Source organism: Pan troglodytes, chromosome 5, assembly GCF_028858775.2.
Source record: "Pan troglodytes isolate AG18354 chromosome 5, NHGRI_mPanTro3-v2.0_pri, whole genome shotgun sequence".
Classification (NCBI taxonomy): Eukaryota; Metazoa; Chordata; class Mammalia; order Primates; family Hominidae; genus Pan; species Pan troglodytes.
The window spans coordinates 22086408-22107893 of record NC_072403.2 but is presented as its reverse complement, the minus strand read 5'-3'; the positions used below and the strand labels follow the sequence as shown (position 1 = coordinate 22107893).

Sequence of the window (21486 nt, the reverse complement as noted above, 5' to 3'; positions counted from 1 at the left end):
TAAATTCCAGGTAGGAGCAAGGTAGATACTAACTGTGATGTTACCCCTTGCTTATTTCTTTGAAATGAAATAAAACTGGCTTAAATGACAATACACACATCCATGTTTGCTTTAAAGTCTTTATTATCCCGAATATAAAAGACAGAGTCCTCTAGGATATAACAGAGTTCTTCACGTGGAAACATTATTTTTTTACAAGTGAAAAAATAAATACCTCTTGGAATAAAGGCTTATATGCTAATATGTGCTATAAAAAAGTAGAGTTTTAATATTTGACAAAATGTCTGTGCAAAGAAACAAATGCATAAACACATTACTGCTACATTAAGGCAATATGAAAAGTATACTCAGAAATCTCAGTAAAGTGACAGTGTAGGTTTCTAGCTTTACCTTAGCTAGTATTGCACCCGATAAGGTCATCTAGGTCTCCCGACATCCCAGAAAACCTGCTAGCTGACCAGCTTCCAAAATGCCCAAGTGGGAGTGGAAAACATATTTAAGAAAACAGAAGCAAAAAGAACCAAAACCCCTTCGAAACATACAGAGGGGACAACCCAAAGTTAATACTTAAGCACTTACTTTAAAAAAACACAACAAAACTCCCCCCCCAAAAACAGAAAAGGACACAATATCTAAATACTTATGGTAAGGCTATAAAAGGCTTGAACAGTTCAAGCAAAGCAACACCAGTGGGTGAAGCTGGGATCGAGTGCTTGGGAGAAGTGATGAGTTAACTACCCTCAGTTGTACACCATGAGGTTCCATCTCTCACTCAGCAAGCTCCGCTTTCCCTTCCCAAGGAGAGTGCTCTCTGTTTTCAGTCTGAAATAAAATATTCCACCAGCTCAGAAGGCCCGGGGAGTACTTGACTACTCCACAGTAATCTTAGAACAAGATTGGTAGTATTTTATAATCGAAATGCTTGTGGGGTAGGGATAGGGGGAGCGTAAAGGAATAGGGAGCCACCCACATTGAGTGAACTGCTTTTTACTAGCCACACTGGTTTAAATCTGACAACATTGTCAACTTTTTAAAAGTCACAGAATTGATTTGTAAACCTGTTTGCCTTCCAATCATTCTTGATCAAGTTATAAAGACAGAAATGACATTAAAACGACAACAATTTACGAAAGACTTTCCTATTAAAAATGGTTGGAGCTCCATGACCATACAAAAAGAATGAAATTCTTAAAAGTAATTCTTACAAAATCTGCTGCCAGTAGGAAACTTACCTCGGGATACATTAAGGAGACTTACAACATCATTTCCTAAAAGGTACCCAACTTTTTGGCTATGTTGCCACTTCACTGACATCAAAGACTTTACCTATTCCTTTACTTGATCATAAAAAAAATCAACATCCAAGGAATGTGTCTGCATCCCAGAGCTCCTCCTGGTCCCACGACTGGAGTTGTTGATTCTACGCATGGATATGTTTTTGTAGTGAGGAGTAGCTGTGTTATTTTTCTTCCTTTTTTTTTTTTTTTTTTAACATCGCATGGCAGATGGGTGTTGGAATAATTACTTTCTCCACAATCTATCATTTTAATAGTTTATAATAGTGCAGTTCATGGAAACATGGCAAGTCCAACAAAAGCACAACAGATTAGATTACAGTCAGATTGAGAAGACTGGTGTGCGTTGGCAGATAGACGTGCTGGACATGCTCCACACGCGACCTGCAGACGGGACATGACTGGGAAAGAAAAGCCAACAGTCTCTGTTAGCATGCAAGCCTTGGTGGGGGGCCTGTGTCTCTGTGCACACCCCTGGTCTCTAGTGCATTTAATTTTCTAAATCAATTGTGATCACAGTGATTTCTAGCTTTCAATTGGTAGAGATCTTTGCCATCTCACAGGTTGAAAGTTTATACTTTACAAGGGCTTAAAAATAAATATTATGACATAGTATAAACCGAAGGAAATTAATTACATTTTTAGTGAAACGCTAAACAAGGTACATTGAATAAAGCAATTACTGAAGACGTCTTTCTGTGCAGAATGTGGTCTCTACGTGAGTAGACTATAACACTTCAGGCAGCAATGCAGGAGACCCTTCTTGAAATTGTGTGTCCTTAGCTCAGCTGACTGACTCAGGCCAACATTTCTGGGCTGACGCCCACATGGCCAGGGAGGGTGGCTCTGCTTCTAGCCGTAGGTGGCAGCTCCACATTCCTGGCTGACTTCTCAGAAAGCCCGTGCCCATCATCAGCCCTCGGGAGAGACTTAGGGATGAGAGTCGGAATAGGTGGGCAGAAAAAGACAAGCCTATGACTGCTTCTGGGGGAAGGACACAGGGGTCATTTGGTCTTATTAGCTCTGAAATTAGCAGCTTCTGAAGGACTAAGTATTATCTAGAACCAGTTTTACATGAAACCACAGTGACATTTGGCAAACACATCTGAGAAATAAAAACAAATTGAAAAAACTTATAAGAGGAAATTTAAAATTCTTCTTCATGCAAGAAAGGAAGAAAACTATATGTGAGTTCTCTTTTTCATGTTAATATTAAAATTAGTTTGACTTGCTAATAAATAATAGCCAACCCATATGCCCTTGAGGCATTTGCAATCATAAAAGGAAATTAATCACCAATATCACAGAGTCAAGAACCCATCCATGGATAATTGAGAAGTATTCTTTCCCAAATATCTTAAGTAATAAAGACCATCCTCCTAAGTGTCAGAAAAAGGGAGGCAACTTGAAATAGAGGAAGCAGCCCTGGGCCAGGCCTCAGGAGGCCTGGATTCTTGTCCTCAGGTAAGCCGCTAACTAGATATGTTACCCAGGAATCTCAGCCTCATTTTCAGAACTTCAAAACACTGTACAATTTGGAGTAATTATGTTGTTGAAAATAGTATGCTAATCTAAAGTGTTTCTAAAGGGCAATACCTTTTAGGTCACCAAATACAAAGACCCTTTCCGGGTGAAGATGGGCATTCCCCGTCTGTGCATTAGCGAGCCAGTACCTGGCTCCTACTCCCCATTAAGAGGAGGGATAGGTGAGGCTGCAGGCAAAAGTGGGCAGCTGACTCCCCTACCTGTAGCTGGGCGGCGCAGCTCTCACAGCACACAGTGTGGCCACAGGGACAGAAGGTGGAGTTGATCTCCTCCTCGCAGCACACCATGCACAGCATGGCTTCCTTCAGCTTGCGTAGCTTCTCCTGCAGCACCCGGGTCTGCTGGCAGCTGAGGCCCTCGCAGCTGCTGCAATTCATGCTGCTTTCTGAGGACTTCAGAGGCGAGTGTGAAGGACTCTGGTTGCTTCTTGAAACGAGGTCCACAACGCCAGCATTGTACAGAGCCCTCCTGGCATGGTCATACACCTCCTTTGATGTTCTTTTAATATCAAAGACATATTTCTTGCCAAGGTTAATGTTTTCATTCAGAAACAGAGATGCCAAGTGGCCCTTCAAGTCACGGCTATACTGCATCATCACGGCGCTGGTCACTGTGTCACACCTGCAAGGCGAGATTGAACATCTACTTTAACACCAAAGAGCCTGGCAGCACCCTTATTCGCTGTTGTCAATAAGAACAGAAATGTCAGCAGATGTTTCATAGTCTCGTCTGCATGTATGAACGTAAGTCCTTCCAGTTTTACGTCTGGTAAATATTCTCAGTGATTACACCTCTGTTTCTCTAACGTCTCCTGACATTATGGCTTCCGTAAAGCAGTAAATACAGAGGGCAGTGAGCACGTACCTCCTCCCCAGGACAGACGCTACTGAGTGAAGTTGCTTATGGAAGAAAAAGGGCATCTGTCTGAAGTCTTGGCTTTTATGTTAGAAATGTCTAAAAATTTCCCATCCTGTTTCACAATTTGTGTATCTATTTTAAAATAAAAAAGTTTAAAGTTGTCTACGACTTAAATTTCTTAGCTTTAATTGTCCAAATACGTGAGTCCAATCACAACTTGGCTTTAAAGTACCCTCTGAAATGAGGGAATCAATATTGCTATTAAAAAATCCTTCCGTACACAGTGACGACTCAGCATAGCAGCTCTGCCAGAAAGAAAAGATGATCTGTGCTATCCTTCTCCTGAGCAGTGGAGCAGGCCCAGTCCCTCAGGGTTACCTTTAGGGTAATCAAACTTGGCTTTGAAGCTGAGTCCTAGACTAAGTAAATAATTATCCTCCCAGTTCCCTCATCTTTAACATTGGGGTAATAATACTTAACCCCTTAGGGTTGTTGTATTGATTAAATAGGCATAGAAATCTCCTAACACACTTTGCGTCTAGATTAATGGCATAAGAGAATACGGTAGGAGGTAAGCAGAGAATGTGTTTGTGCAGCTCACACACATGCACCTTCTGTGGGTAAAACAAGACTACATTAATAAGGACTCCACTGCTACTACGGAAACAAAATGTTCAGAATTTCTTAAATTCTGTACTAGACTCATTGACACAACAATCCAAGGAACCGTAGAAACCTGGTTGTCACCTAAAAACCTGAGAGCTGTGGTGCTGAGGTGACCAAGCACACGAGATACGTGCCTGTAGAATGCGTGCGTCTCTGTTATCGCTCGGTAGAGCCCGCTGGCCGCCCTGGTGCTGATCATTTTAAACAAGAGCACGATGCTGTTCCCAGATTCCTTGGTGACCGTCAAATATACATTCTTTCCTGACTGGGTGGCCATCTGCACCACAGGATAAGCTATCCTAAGAGACGGGAAGAGAAAAGAAAGCAGATCTAGAAGGAGTGATTCTTCACCATGTGTGTGCCTTTGTGGGATCCCCATTTGCTCATGACCTAGCAGAAAAATCGGACGGTTCCTCTGGGGCTATCACATCACCATAATGCTGCCTTATCGTAAAGATACAGTGAAAAGCAGTTGGGCATATGTGGAGGGAAGTGTGGGAGCAAGTGCTGGGTGTGCGCACATGCATGTCTAGAGCTGAAAACAAGTTTTTTATGGCAGTGAATGGGTTATTTGGAAAACGTTAACTCTGCCACATTGTATACCTTGAATAACATTTGAAATGGTTATTTAGGCCTGAATAAAATTAATGTATATACCAAAACGAAATCTTTCATTCCTAAGAGCTGACTGTCCAGGAAATCCCTTCCTACTTTCTATTACATTGACAGCTACAGATGTATACACATGCTTAGGTCAAAAAAAGTTAAGTCTTGGCTTACCTATTAATTGGGCTAAAGTCATCTTTACAAATTGAGATTCCTTCAGGTCCAACCCCAATGAGCAGTTTCTGCCCTTCGCTATCCCGCACAGAATGCCATTCTATGCCATAGTTTTCCATTGCCGACACAATCTGCAAAACTTGGTATTCAGCTGAAGCCTGGCTGGTCCCCTCCAACTCCTTATGTTTTGCAACAATGCTGGAGGACACCAAGAGGACAGAGAATTAAGTATACAGATAGTAACTTTAGAGATAAACCTATGTAGTCTTCACCAGTGAAATATACTAACACTGATGAATCACAACAACTTAAAACTTATGTATTACTGATGTTTCATGTATTTAGCAAACTTACTATAAAAAACGTCTAAGACACTGGGATCTCAACTATTAAATACTTGGTAAAAACACTTTGGGGATGCTGGATGGGTGATGAATTGGAAGAATTATGGAAAGTCTCTAAAAATATACATAAGTCAAATTTACATATTGGAAAGTCTCATGCATTTGTCCACATATAGTTTATAAGTATAAAGTTGACCCCTGAGGCCCCTGTGGCCAGGGAAGGAGGTAGGCTAACAAACCACAGGAGTCAACCTGGCATGGAGGCCACCCTCAGTCGAGCCTTCGGATGAGACAGAGTTCCACCTGCAGCTTGACTACAGTCTCATGAGCCAGAGGACCCAGCCAAGACATGGCCAGATTCCTGACCTACAGAACTGTGAGACAATTTTTGTTGTTTTAAGTCACTAAGTTTTGGGGTAACTTGTTATGCAGGAATAGATAACTAAAATGCCTATGTTAGATCTCCTGGTTTAATTCTTGCTGGGATGAAGAAAACACCAATATACATAATAGATTTTTTATTTTAGGAGATTTGTACTTAAAGGCAGAGATTGAAAAAATTCCCATTATATATAGCATTTCATATTGTGTTTACATATTTTTCAAATAAAAGGCTAACAATTTTTTGGAAAATAATTGGTTAAATTGGGCAATGGCCCAGTCTTAACTTCACAAATTATGTGTATGTACCACAGATTCATCTTCTTTTGGAAATGCTTATACATTTGATAGCTCTATGAATATAAGCAGTAGCCCTGATGATGCCATGTTCATGCTCTGGTGTCTCTGGTCTTGCTGCTCCCTCTGTCCTGATGGCCATTCTTTCTGTCCCCTTGCTTGGATACCCTTTGGTCTATATCACATGCAAATCCTCTATTCCTCTAGTACAGTATTTGACATAACATGTATATTATGTATGACTTCTTAAGTGCCTCGAACATCAGAGAGCTCCAAAAATGTACATAAAACTGCATATTATGTGTGATTAGTTTACCTTCCAACCTTAGTTTCATCCTGTTTAAGCCTATTCTAGTTGTAAACAATACTATATTCAACAGCCTCACCTGTTCAAGGTGGCAGAGGAGAGCTCCTTGGCACAGAGCTCCTCATAGTTATACTTGGCAGTGTTCTGGTTGTAGTCTCCAAACTTGGTCTGGGCCAGGAGGGCACTGAGTTCCACTGCCTGCTCTGGGGAACACAAGAGGTGGCCTGCCAAGAGGGCCTCCTTGATGTGCAAGAAAAAGATATGCCTGCAAAGCAAGGTGAGAGTGAGGTTATGCTTGGGGATAACCTGACATCAACCTCAGCCTACTTAGCAATTTCACAGTCACTTTTAAGGAAAGCAATTTTAAAAGTCACACTGAAAATGCTTAACATTAAAGAACTTTTAAAAAAACCATCAGTATTAAGACAAAATCAAAATAAGAACTGCGTTTCTCTGGAATAAAAGTTGTGACCCAAACAAGATAAACTTATTTAACACAAGTTTGGTAACATTAAGGCTACAAAACATAAAATAATTACACATAAGTTTCTGCATTATAGTATTTTAAAAGAAATTATTTTAATCAGAAAAATTGTATCTTGACATGGATTCTGATAGAATCTTAAGGAACTCTATACATAAAGACAAAATTCTCACCTTTATTCAAATGATACCCCAATCTCTAGTCTCAGTGCCAGCTTCTGTCCTAAGAATCACATGAAAAATGTCCAATCTCCTATAGGCTTCACCACCTGGATGTTCTTTGGTACCTCAATTTTGGCTCATTCAAAACCAAACTCCATATATTCTTTCCCAAGCCCTTTTTCTCCGAATGGAGACCACAGACTGACTTTGGACTCTTTGTCCTATTTCACTTGACTTTCTTCTCTCTGAAAACTATTTAAATCCAGTTCTATCCTCCCGTTTGTACCTCCTCAATACTACTTGCAGGAAGAATTTACACTATTCTCTGCGCTGCTCTCCTCCTCCAGACTCCATGCAGGCAGCCTACCTTCCATGCTGCTTGTTTCTAGTATAAACTTGTCATTTCTCTGCTCAAAATCCTTCAAAGGATCTGTACGGCTTGCCAAGGGAGCACGTTGTTAACGTGGAGCTGAGAAGTCTCCGCCATCTGGCCCCAGCTTTCCAGCCACGTCTCCTGTCATTCCCTGCAGCTGCTATGCCCCAGGATAGGGAACAATTCCTCTCCCTGGGAAATCCAGGAAGCATGTTCATGCTCTGGTGTCTCTGGTCTTGCTGCTCCCTCTGTCCTGATGGCCATTCTTTCTGTCCCCTTGCTTGGATACCCTTTGGTCTATATCACATGCAAATCCTCTATTCCTCTAGCACAGTATTTGACATAACATGTATATTATGTATGACTTCTTAAGCGCCTCGAACATCAGAGAGCTCCAAAAATGTACATAAAACTGCATATTATGTGTGATTAGTTTACCTTCCAACCTTAGTTTCATCCTGTTTAAGCCCATCCTAGTTGTATACAATACTATATTCTACATTTACTAAAAGGTATGTCACACTTAAAAACTCCTGTAAAATTCAGATACTGGTCACACTGCCCAAAACTCTGAAGAGCATCTAAACTGCCGTAGACAGATTGGCCTCAGTTATAACAAGTGTCCCTGGCAAATGTGAAGTTTTAACCTTCCTTCGATGACTTGTCATAACCTCTCAAACAAGGCTAATTGCCACGTTATTCGTCCCATTAACAAATGAATTGTAACTTTGGCTAGGTGCGATGTCCTCAACACTGTTTCTGTTTAATAATATATCTGTGTCTGACATTCCAGGTAGAGGAACATGAGCAAGGTAAGAATTGACTAAGGAGGAGACAGTGAGGCTACAAATCTAAGGAGGTGCTATACTGAGAGTCTACAATGTCTGGCTGACAAGAGCCATTGATCTTATTTTCACTAAGAAGTATTTAAATTCAATGTTTTGTGCATTCTATCATGATAAAGAAATATTTAAAATGATGAAACTCTGCCTAATACTGCAGTTTTTTCTTTTTTTCAAAGCCCCTGTAAAGAAATCATAGTAAGAATGTGTAATAGCCTCAAAGAAGATAAAGATGGTTTTTATTAACCCAAACATCTGCTAATCTTTAAAGTATTTCTGACATACTGCTAAACTGAGAAGGGAGCCCCCACTGGGGCAAAGGAATCACCATGAAAATAATTTGCTGTAAAATAGCTATCTGAGGACTGAGATCCAGCATTCTCAGCAAGCCGTGGTTTACTACACTGTTGCAGGCCTCAAAAGGCTTCTTAGATGACCATTTGATAAACTTCATCTTGGTGAATGTACCCATCTCTGTATTCAACTGGGGTGGAGGCGTGCTGTCAGGAAACTAAAATCTGCATCTATGCTTTCGTTAAAGAAGAAATTACGCTCTGAAAGACTTGAAGAATATTGCCACAAACGAAGTCTTCTTAGTTTAATTACTGCTTATGTAAAAGTGGCCTTTTTTTTTTTTTTTTTTTTGAGACGGAGTCTTGCTCTGTCGCCCAGGCTGGAGTGCTGTGGCACGATCTGGGCTCACTGCAAGCTCCGCCTCCTGGGTTCAAGCGATTCTCCTGCCTCAGCCTCCTGAGTAGCTGGGACTACATTAGACCATGCTTGTCTAATTTTTGTATTTTTATTAGAAGACGGGGTTTCACCGTGTTAGCCAGGATGGTCTCAATCTCCTGACCTCATGATCTGCCTGCCTCGGCCTCCCAAAGTGCTGGGATTACAGGCAAAAGTGGCTTTTAACTTATTTTTCAGGTCTAAAGTTAGAGACTAGTTCCTGCTTTATTAAATAGTAAGAAGAGTTTTGAATCAATTCCGTGTCTTTTTGCAACCTATCCATGCCTACATTTCTGGAGAGACAGTGGCCAAAATCAAAGGCAAAGAAGCAGTAACAGAATGTAAACAGGTGGCAGGCAGCCTGAGAGCACCACTGATCCTTCTCAGCATATGGGCCAGAATTTAAGAAAAGATCTAGCAAGGGCGATGATTGACCTTTTCGACATACTCCACATTCTAGCCTGGACTGCAGAGGATGCCTGGTAAGCATGAAAAATCCTTCTCCTTACTGTCAACATCAGCTTTCTGATAGTCCCTTCCTGCATTTTGCAGTTTCATGGCTATAAAGCAACCTTTTCATTTCAAGCCAATAAATATTTGTCTTGCACCGCCTCTGTGCCCAGCCCTAAGCTGGGGTTTTAGGGTAAACATGTCTGAGAGTTCCTTTTTAGATGGACTTACAGCCTTTTACAATAAAGGGACATATCCCATCAAAATAACTCCAGCCACAATCTAGCTTTTGGGTGACAAGTTTATGCTCTCCAGGAGAACAGTACAACAGAGTACTAGTAGCAAAGATCAGCACTCTAATAGGCTCTTTCCAAGACAGAGGATAGCAGAGCTCAGAGACATGTTTCCAACAAGAACTTCAGTGATGGCTCAATATTTATGGGTGGTTTTGAATCAAGTATTTTCTCTTAGTATTTTCCCCTCAAACCATCTGGATTGTAACTATCTGGCTCCTGGGTTTTGCCCCCTCCCTTTTTTTTTGTAAAGTAGGCAAAAGGTTACCAATAATATCAAAACAAGCAGATGTGGTCAAATAAGTTATGCCTGCAGTGAATGCTTTTGCACTAAAGATCAAAAGTAGATGACATATTCAATTCAATAGAGGCTACATCCTAGAATCACAAACAGAAAGAAAGCCTTTGGAAAAAAACTGTTTTCTCTGTCTTAAGCAAATGTCCATGAATATATCCTATGAGCATAAATAAGCTCAAACTGCACCTTTTAAACATTCTTCGGGTTATACCTTCTAATTCATGACTCTTCTTTAAGTTTTACCCAGTTACTAAGAAAACTGATATTTTCAATATATGGATCACATTTTGGGGCCCAAGGCGTAACATTCTGGCTAAACTCATGTCCTGGCATCATGGGCACAGATGAATTAACATTTACTGAGCATTATAGATTTTTTTTTAATGTAGTGAATATAAGGATATGCCAAAATTTAATTTTAAAAATGAATCACATATTCTTACTATATTTTTCTTTCAAAGTACTTCAAATTTTCTCTCTTTTAAAAATTAATTCCTTCTTACAATGTTAAGGAATGAAGTTAGATCATTTATCTTTTAAGAGTTGTAATCAGAGAACTTTCCTCTAAACACAGGCTTGTCTCATAAAGCAATTATCTAGGAATCAAAGCAGAACTTCCTGCAAACCAATTGGAAGTTGTTCATCTGCTCATCATAGAGGGTTCCTCTCAGTTACTGCCCTCCAGTTACCTCACCAGTTACACCATTTTTAAGAGCTTTTAATGACAAATGTAAAATAACTATATCCAGATTCATTATTGAACTCAAAATTTAAGAACTAACCTACATCTTTAAAACAGCTAAGTAGCTATTTTTTTCAAATTCTCAATTACCAATAATTGAATTGTATTTCTCCTGGAGAGCCATGACTGACTCTAGCCATAGTGAGTAATGGCTAGTTCTGCTCTCACTTTGTCAGAACCCACGGTGATCATCAGCCAGCCTGCCTCAGTCCAATGAGTCACTTAACCACAGTTTATTTTAAACCAAACTTTGACTGCCAAGTTATATTTAAAAACTATCAAATCACAACAGAATTGCTATGAGAGTTTTCTGTTTTGTATCTTTAATTTCAGTAAAACACAAATCAGTTCAAGATGGATCACGGGTCTAAATGTAAAAGCTAAAACCGTGACGCTTTAGAAACAAAACATAAGAGTATCTTCATGACTTCCAGGTAGCAAAGGTTTCTCAGGACATAGCAAAAACCACAAAAGAAGAAAGTGGATAAATTAGGCTTCACCAAAATTAAAAACTTCTACTCATAAAAGGCATCGGAAAAACAGGTAAGCCACAGGAGGAAATACATTTACAAAACATGTATCTGACAAAGGACTGGTATCGAGGGTACATGAAGAATTTGTACAACTCAAAAATAAAGGCAAACAACAAAAATGAGTAAATGACTTGGACACTTTGAAAAAGATACATGAAAGGCCAATAAACACATGAACAAGTGTTTAATATTAATTGTCAGAGAAATGCAAATTAAAACCACAACACTCTACCACTACACACCCACCAGAAAGCTGGCAGGGATGTGGAGGAACTAGACTCTCACATTCTTGCTGGGAGTACAGAATAGCACAGTTGCCAAATAGCTTTGGGAAAAGGTCCGGCAGTTAGTTATAAAACGAAATGATTACTTACTCCATGACCCAGCTATTCCACTCTTAGGTATTTATTTATTCAAGAGAAATGAAAATATGTGTCTACAAAAAAAAAGGTACATACTAGAATGTTTATGGCAGCTTTATTCATAATAGCTGGAAAACAGGTGTTCATTATTAGAAGTACGGATAAACAAACACTGGATTCATTCAATGGAATACTATCCAGCAATATAAAAGAACCAACCACTGATATATAGGACAATATGGATGGATCTCAAAAAATCTGTGATGAACAAAAGAAGCCAGATATCAAAGAGTGCATACCACAAGATTCCATATAGATAAAGCCGCACAGGCATAGCTCATCTCTGGTAGAAGAACACATGACAGAGGTGTGGCGTGCGGTGGGTGGGGGTGGGAAAGAAGGGGAGGGGTTGACTGCAGAAGGGCTTGAGGGAACTTTCTGGAGTGATAATGTTCTAAATTTTGATAGCAGTTTTATTTAAACAAGCACAGCTGTTTGTCAAAAATCATTAAATGGTATAATTAGGATTTATGTAAATTTTACATCAAAAGAAAAAACTGCAAACATTGAGTTCTAGTTAATGTTATGCATGCTGAAGTATTTAGGGGGAAACATACTTATATACAACTTATTTCAAAATGCATCTAAAAATAAGACAGATTGATGGGTGGATAGAGGACTGATAAATGGATGAATATGTAATAAAGCATGTAGAGTAAACTATTAATATTAGAATTTAGTGTATATAGTATATACTTAGTATACATACTATAGAGTAGAATATATAGTGTACATGTACACTATATAGAATATATATATAGAATATATAGTGTACATATACACTATATAGAATATATAGTGTACATATATATATATGTATACACACACATATAATGTGTGTATATATACATAGGTGTTCCCTGTAAAAAATCTCCAATTTTCCTGTCTGTTTGAAAATTTTCATAAGTTAAGGAAGTAATACTAGTAAAAATCCCTTAGGGTCAAGGATTCAAGTAACTAGCCATATCTAACGTGAACCACCACATCTATCTGCTTCATGGAGGGCTTGCCACTGAGAAACTTGTCACAGCCAAATAATTACCAAGTTAGGTCTCTATGTAGGCTTAAGGAGATCCTTTTCAAAGCCCAAAGTACAAAATGAGAATCGCTGATGAAAGTGTTCCTGCTCTAAAGCAGTTAAAAGATGTGGAGGGCAGCAGCTGGGAAAATTTCCAACTTCAAAAGTGATCACAACCCACACCAGAAGAACACTTCTAATTGAAAGCAGAAAATCTGCACTTCTAAAAAATGTGCTTATTCACTCACAGTAGATCCCCATCCTAGGCAAACACCAATCTAGGCAGTCCTGAAATCTGAAAATGTTAACTACAATCTCTTTCCCAACAATATAGATTAGCCAAGGAGTGCTTTTTGGTACATTCATTCCATGAGGCCAGGAAGGTTCAGGAATTTTCAGACCTCATCATCTTTTTAACTGCCTTCACATTCTGAGTTACTTGCTAGGTCCTGCTGCTGGTACAGAAGAGGGCTGGGAACAGGCCACAGTGGGACACCATTCAGAGGAAACACACCTAGTGTCCCTACAGCTGCTCAACACTGGTCACCTTGAGTCTGACCCTAGGTGCCTTCTAAATGCTCAGATTTAATTTTACATGTCATTTTAAAAACCTTCCTTGAATATTTCATACAAATATATAAGTACCAGAAATTCAAAAAGGGCCTAAAGATACCCAGACAGGCATTCCTTGGCTGAAATAAACACATATAATAACACAAACATCCTATAGCCTTAACAAAAAAAAAATTATATCAGAAATTTAAAATTTGATTAAATACTTTCTTTGGAAATAACCACATGCCTGCTTTTACTGTTTTTACTTTCCAGGGCCTATTTTGTGTTTGGGCATGCAATCTTTCCCAGATTTCCACATGTCTAAAAGTGATTTTTGTTGGAAGACAGGGAAATACCTAGTTAATATGTACTTAGGACTATAAATGGGTTGCAGTTAAAGTGATGCTATAACTTGAAAACTATCTGACTTTCATAGACGGCCCAGATAAGTGGTAGTTTCTTTTAGGAAAGAACTAATAGCCACAATAAACACATGGTCTAGGACGGTGTAGAGGGGGTGAAAGAAAGGAAGCAAAAGAACGTGAGGAAGCTCTAAGTTAAGTTCAAACAAAAAATAATCACTACAAAACATTTTTGAAATGGTGAGATTTCTTTTACATACTCTCAACTTTTCAGTTTATAAAAGCAAAGTGAAAAACATCTCAAAATCTATTAGGAAAGCTTATATTAGTAGTTATCAGTTAACCCCATTTTTGTTTACTTCCAAGTTCTTAATTCTATGATTCAACAAATATGCAACAGACACTTATTAGACTCTGGGGATACAATGTCGATAAGCTCCCTGTTTAATGGAGTTTAGGTTATTAGAGTGACTGATAATAAACAAATTACCACGTAAGTATATGTAGTATTATAAGCTCATTAAATGCTATAAAGGAAAGATACATGATGTCTTCGGGGAGTTTAGTCTCCCAAGCAAGGCTAGGGAAACTTTTCTGAGGGCTGAGGATGGAGCTGAGGTCAGAAAGGTAGGACATATTTAACAAGGGACGAGTCAGAGTCAAACTCATCACTGCCAGCATCACTGAAATCTGGATGAAATTTAACATCCAGGATTATAGCATTTCTGTGAACATTTAGTCTGGGACTCACGGAGCTCTTGGAATGGGGTTGTTTTCTGGAAAAGAGAATCCATGTGTTGGTGAGCCTTACCTAAGCAAAACGTCTCCTAGCAAAGACTTCAGAGCTCTGCTAAAACGTGGCTAAGTCGGGAACAAAATATAGATTTTATTGGCAGTGGATGGTATAATTACCATTGTGAAGATGAAGCATATACTTCTCTAATCTCTGGTTTTGGAAATGTTGACAAAATCCAGTCAGAATTGCAGTAAACTCAAAGCCTTTGAAAGGCAAGAATTTCCAAGATGATTATTATTTCAGATCTACTTCCAGAATACATTAATTTGTTTCACTATTCATTTTATTCCATGGCATCACAAACATCTGCTGAAAATAACCTGCTGTCTCCATCTCTGAAATATGCCAGCTGAAAAGTAAAAGACTCTCCTTTTACATCTGAGGCTTATATTCAAGAGCAAAGCATAATCTAGATAGAAGAATCAAATCTAAAATTAGGCCAAATCAGAACTCTACCTACCAATCTAAGCAAACACTTGATGTGCTTTTTCTGTATTCAGAGACACATATTTAGGAAAACATTAAGGAAAATAATATAAAGAGGACACAAAAGCAATGAAAAAAGTTATTGCTAAGAGAAATTTAGAAACCATCTCTTCAGAGGCTTTCAAGTAGGATGTAGAGCTGGGCCCATAGCAGTCTGGATGGCTGGTAGTTGGTGGCAGAGCTGAAACTACAATACAGGGCTTCTGCCTGGTTCCCTGGTGCTGTCCTATGACAAACAGGCCTTCCTGCCCATCATTCTCACAAGGGCCTCCCTAATCTGATATGAACTAATATGTTAACTGCCCTTCCCAACTTGGCTACCTTAATTGTCCCCAGAGGACAACTCTGCCAGGATATTTCAGCACCATTTAATAAACTGTCTAGATACTTTCAGTATACTACACTACATGCACCCTCATGATTTAGAAAAGAATAAAAAAATCACCTTTCATAACTGGATTGTCAAAGCTAAATTTACTCACTACATAAACAGACCTATTTTATATTCATGGCATTTTATATAAGTATTTTACAACAAATAATTAAACATCAAAGAAGTTTACGAACCAGCTTCATTTGCTAGCATTTGTAAACATACATATTTTTGTTCTATAGTTTCATGCATGTAAAAACAATGCTAATTGTAAACTGGACCCAGTACAGCTTCTGATGTCCTAAATAAGAGGTACAAATGCTAATTACAAATCACTTTATCTAGTTATTAAAACTTAAGTGTCAGTTATGTATTTCAGCCAACCCCACGAAACCAAGTAAAATTCACCAACATATTAAAAGCAAGTTAAAAGTTAAGGTCACACTTAACTTTTCCATACAATTTCAAAAAGAATTAAAATCAATTAAAATTACCTAGTTGAACTAGGTATGTACATTCTTTGAGTACTATTATGAATCTCAAGAGTCCAAGTCAATTGAATCAATAAAGGAGAGACCAAGACAGGAAATTTGATTCAAGTTCTAATTCATAAAATGTCTCTATTTCTTACATGAATAAAATTGATTTGATAATAGTTACTAACCCAATTACAGGAAAGCACAGGTAGAGACCATCTACTAGTCAATTATAAAGTCTGAATACATTCATAAAACAAATGTATTATGCTATTATCACTGCAGCCATTGTTTAAATGCAGTTATTTGGTACTCCAAGCTTCTGAAGATTTAAAAAATAATTTTGTGCCATCAAAACTGGGTTGCATCTAGAGATCTTGAAATAATTACAAAATCATAATAGGACTACACAATGAAAATTCCAATATGTTGTGTTATATCTTGTATTCGACTGCAAGTTATGACAGTGAAGCGCAAAGCTTTCACAAATCGGCTTTAAATAATAATTTTTAAAAAGTCTATTCTGATTAATACAGACAGCTAAAACATCCTTAAGCATGCAATCACTTGAATATTTTGCAAGATATTTTCAGGAGTACCAAGAACTCAATATACCATCTTCATTCAGAAACAAAATTAAACATCTGCCTCAACCTTTAAAGCTCGATTACAAGGCAAAGTGGAAATTTCAAATTCAAATGATAAGTATTTCAAAATGAGTTTTTATCAGTCCTTTGGTAAAACAAACAAGCAAATGTCATGTAAAAAACTCTTAAAGGATAATGCTCATTCATCATTACTTAAAATTTTTAGAATCACATTTTTCATATGCATGGCAAATTTCTCAGCCAAAGAATTATGAAAAACATTAGAACTTAGATCCAAAGCTTGCTATGTCTTCAAAGTAGCTGTTTTCCTTTTTAATTTTTTGATATGCCACTGTAAGATTGAAGTCTCCTGCCTTTCAATAAATATTAAATATCAATTTCCTAGTTTGGCTCATTATTGAGAATCAAGTATTAGAGTCAGTCCAGGGGAGAACATATTTTGTTTGAAAAATGAGACCACATGCTTCAGTTGTCTACCACTGTTGGTGGTGTTTTACAACGTAGAGAGATAAATTCAATCTAAACTCACCAATCGTGTGTAACATATCTGTGGGTTGGAATTCAGTTACAGTAGCCTTAGAAGAGTTCATGAAATTACATTTTCAAGAAACTTAAAAACTTTAAAAATTCTGCATGAAGTCAAACAGAGCTCTTGGCTGCACACTGTAATCTGACACTAGGCTGAAGAAACTGACCAAGTTTAAGTAACCCAAGAGGAACTGTTTCCTGCTTTCTGTTAGAACAGTCTGCAATGACCTATAGTAACACTGCTGAGGCAGAGGTTACTATCGGGCATTAGATGCTGCTATCAGGAAGTCAGCCAGTCGGGTAGGGTGGTTTCTTTCTTTTTTTTTTTTTTTTTCCCTGGGGTAGCACTTATCTCAAGTGTTTGTAAGAATTCAACCCTGCTCACCCATCAAGTTTATAAAGACAAGAAAAACTAAAAGAAGAACTGGAAAATGCACTCGGACCAAGTAGGTAGCTCCCCCTTCACCTCAACAAAAGGACCTGCATGGAAAACCTAAGTTAAGATGGAACTCCGCATCAAAACAAACTTGCCTGTGAGTATCTCTGGGAAGGTGCAGCGGCCCTTCTAAAGGGAACCAAAGGTCTATTTGACATTGGTTTATTTTAGCTCACTTTACCTAGTCTGCTCCTGTAAGATGAGATGAGGCTCCACGAAGAACTTGACTCTCAGTTTAAGCCTGTAAGGGGCTAGCCCATCCATCTGCTGGGAGATCCGGTTTCTCAGGTTTAGCCATAAACTTTCACCTTTGCTACCCGTAAACTGCAGTCCAAAATAGTCAACTTCTATGATTCCCAGTCGCCTGCACACCTAAAACAAAAAGGAATGCAGCCTGGATGAGCAAATGGTACGTATCAAAGCAAACCCAACGGCTCCCTGAGGCTAAGATTGCTGGTACTTTTTACAAAGTTCAATGGTGTTACAATTCCTGATCTAAACTGGAAAAACAAAGTTCCACGGCTCCAATGATACCAAACCACGAGCTCTAGTATGGAGGCTCAGAATTCCTTTTAACGTCTAGGGCATGACCAATTGCAATAGAGAAAAAAGGAGTCCTCAAAAGTAGCCTTCCAAAAGATGAGGAGGGGAAACTACAGGGTATTTTCCTTCGTATTCCAATCACCGGAATTCCCTCCACCAGCATACTCTGCACAGCTGATTTTTGGCGACCTATTATCTGGGCAATTTTAACCATTTGGACTCCAAAAATCAAACACATTGAGGGAACACGCCACAAGTGTCAGCTAAGCTTCACAAGCGGATTCCCAAACATCTCAGAGCTAGAGGGGTTGAGGGCACAGCGTTTTCCTGGGATCACATGTGCTGTCTGCCATACCACCTATGCACTATTTGGCACCGATCTCCCTCACTGTTAAGGAAACACATGCTTAAAAACAACCGAGCAGTAGATGACCCAAACCTATTCCTCCCGTCCCCCGCAAACCCGGAGATGCAGGTGAACGGTGCATTTGAGAGCAGCAGCCTGAGAAGCAGAGTGAGACAAGGGCCCGGCTTGTCTGCCAAGAACCCCTGGGGCCCGAGACTGCTTCGAGCCACTCCATCCCATCCTGGCACGCGGGTGGCACTGCCAGGCGCCGCGGGGACCCGACAGGCGGCATCACACATATACCTGCGGCAGGTGTGCGGAGCCGCCTTCTTCCGGGAAAGTGCTGGGTTGGGGGGATGATGGGGCGCTGGGGGGTGGACCCCGGCTGCGGGCTGCGCCCGGCCCTCAGCGCTGGGGACCCCCGCTGCACGCTTTCTCCGCGCACCCCACGCGCGCCAGGAGGAGACCGCGCGCCCCACGCCCGTGGAGAGGAGGGGACGCGCTCCCCCCGGCTGCCGCCGCAGTGCCTCCCGGCCCCTAGTAGGCGGCGCGCCAGAGTGCCAGGCGTCGCTGCGAGGCCCCTCGGCCTCGCCGGACCCGCCGGGGCCCCTTCTTGCCCATCGCCCTCACCTGGTTGAGGCAGTCCTCGCCGTTGGCTTTCGCCTCCACCTCCACCTCCATCAGCACCGCGTCCGGCCTCGTCACATAACACAGCATGGCTGGGGCTGCCGCTGCCGCCACAGCCGCCTTCTCTTTGGTGTGCGCGGGGCTGCCGCCTTGTCACTGCTGGGACCCAGCCCCGGACTCGGAGAGGGCTGGCCCTAGAAGGCTGCAGCTCTGCGGACCCTTGTCCGGAGCCCCGCGGCCGCCACTCGCGTCCCCGCCACCCCCTCACCCGCTGCCCGCCAGCTCCCCCTGTCCTCCGCGGTGGCGCCGCACTCCAGCAGCCCAACTGCCTGCGCCGCGACAGGGACTCTGCTGATATAGCGGCCCCGCCCCCTTCAGCTCGGGTCCCCGCCAATCACGGCCTCCCTGCCCCTCCTCCCCCGCCCGATCAGCCAATAGCGGCGCCCCTCGACCGCGCCCCCCGCCTCCCAGAGCCGGCTGAGTTTCCCTGGCCGCCCCGGGAGGTGGCAGCTTGCGGGCGCCGAGTGTTGCGGGAAGGGAGGGAGACCCCGGAACACACCAGCCGCCTCTGCCCGCTGGGCGACGCTGCTCAGAGTGAGCGATCGCCCGGGGCTCCAGGCGGGGACGCCTTTCTGCCATCTCGAATTTACGGTGATTAAACACCTCCAAGCTGCCACTGTTCTTCAAATATCTTGGATCACTCTGAGCACGCATTTCGGTTGTGAAAGCAAAAAGGAAAAGGAGCAACCCAAAGCCTAAAGAAAACTGTTCTCGTCCGGGCATGGTGGCTCACGCCTGTAATCCCAGCACTTTGGGAGGCCGAGATGGGTGGATCACCCTAGGTCAGGAGTTCGAGACCAGCCTGGCAAACATGGTGAAACCCCCGTCTCTACTAAAAAAAAAAAAAAAAAAAAAAAAATAGCCAGGCGTGGTGGCGGGCACCTGTAATCCCGGCTACCTGGGAGGCTGAGGCAGCAGAATCGCTTGAACCCAGGAGGCGGAGGTTGCAGTGAGCTGAGATTGTGTCACTGCACTGTAGCTTGGGCGAGAAGAGCAAAAAACCCTGTCTCAAAAAAAAAAAAAAAGAAAAAGAAAAAAAAGAGAAAAAGAAAACTCTTTTCCACCAGGATTAGCCACAGTGGGTTGCTGGGAGGCAGAATTGTTGTTCCTTATTAAGACCTCATCATTGAGAAAAACAAAATCTGAGTATGAAAGTTTTTGCAGCTGACCAGTGAGCCAGGTGTCTTGGTCTAGTGCTGGTGTGTTACACTCCGGAAGGGCTTCTCCTTACTCGTTCTGCTGAATCAAAACGCCTTACAGGGTACCAGGCCCTCTCTCAGGTTGCTCATTCTACCTCCTGTCTTATCTCACTCATTCATTAAACATTCATGCAGCACCTGATACCCTGCCTGTCCTTTCTCACAGGCAACCAGATGTTGTCCTCGTCTTAAGGTAAGGTGCTCATCTCCTGACCTAACAGGTGGCATTACTGCAATATTAGCTATTAAAGGTCTACAACCCTTCACTCATTTACCGCTTGTTCCTCTTTGCCAATATATTACATAGCCTACCTTTTTGATTTCTTTATAGGAGCCAGATGATGTGGGTTTCAGCCGTGGAAACTTAGCAAACTTACTTCAGGCCAGCTCGATGGCTCACACCTGTAATCCCAGCACTTTGGGAGGCCGAGGCAGGAGGATCGCCTGAGCCCAGCAGTTTGAGACCAGCCCGGTTTCGCAACACAGCGAAACCCCATCTCTACACAAAATACAAAAAATTAGCCAGGCGTGGTGGCGCCTGCCTGTAGTCTCAGCTACACGGGAGGCTGAGGTGGGAGGATCACTTGAGCCTGGGAGTTCGAGGCTGCAGTGTGCTGTGATCCCCCTACTGCACTCCAGCCTAGGCGACAGAGCAAAAGACCCTGTCTCTAAACAACAATAACAACAAAAAGAAAACAACGAAAGAAAAAAAAAGAGAAAACTTACTTCATCTGTCTGAAGCTTGGTGTTGTCAACAGTAAAATGGAGACGGCAATATCTGCTCTGTCTCCACCCAGCATTGTTGGGAAGCGCAGCAAAGATAATAATGTTCACAAAAGCATTTGAATGTCCCTGTGTATGTAAGGGGAGCTATAAGGTCAGTGCCTTCACTGCTTAATGATGACTTTTCCTGTCCCTACCCCCCTTCACGAGTCCCAAGGATCTGTTAGTGGCCTTTATTTCTGAACAACCAGGTACGATATCAGAGCCCAAGGCTAAAAAAAAGGAGGAATCCTCCCACACACAGTTCTTTGCTAAAGCTGACTGAGTAAAACTGTAAACTGTCCAAGTCCTAACCCCCACTGTTGCAGAGGAACAGGTGCACTCTCACATCTTTCTGTCTTATAAATACACCTCATGCTATTGTGGGCTGAAACAGTCCCTTCTTGTATTAACTGCAGTGTCTATTCCCTGAATTCCAGTTTACTAATAATCTGGGGAATTTATCTGGAAGATAGCGTTTGGTTCATTCCTTGTCTACTTTATGCTTAAT

At 41.2% G+C, this 21486-nt stretch overlaps 1 protein-coding gene across 2 annotated transcripts; it reads right to left on the bottom strand.

Moving 5' to 3' along the window:
• Positions 1-105: 105 nt before the first annotated feature.
• MYLIP (myosin regulatory light chain interacting protein) lies at positions 106-19312 on the bottom strand. Of its 2 annotated transcripts, NM_001280226.1 has the most exon segments (7): positions 1474-1696; positions 3041-3461; positions 4499-4663; positions 5145-5342; positions 6553-6738; positions 17620-17810; positions 18958-19312. In NM_001280226.1, coding segments are annotated over 7 exon segments (1338 nt in total). In that variant the 5' UTR covers positions 19045-19312; the 3' UTR covers positions 1474-1606.
• Positions 19313-21486: the final 2174 nt, after the last annotated feature.

Bases quoted from the DNA above. Each gene is read 5' to 3' on its own strand.
- MYLIP (XM_016954623.3), bottom strand. From the start codon at position 19,044: ATGCTGTGTTATGTGACGAGGCCGGACGCGGTGCTGATGGAGGTGGAG. The intron at 6,739-17,619 runs GTAAAGTGAGCT...CTTGCTTTGCAG, and splicing joins ATCTTACAGGAGCAGACTAG to GCATATCTTTTTCTTGCACA. The intron at 3,462-5,144 runs GTAAGCCAAGAC...CTCGCCTTGCAG, and splicing joins GACTTTAGCCCAATTAATAG to GTGTGACACAGTGACCAGCG.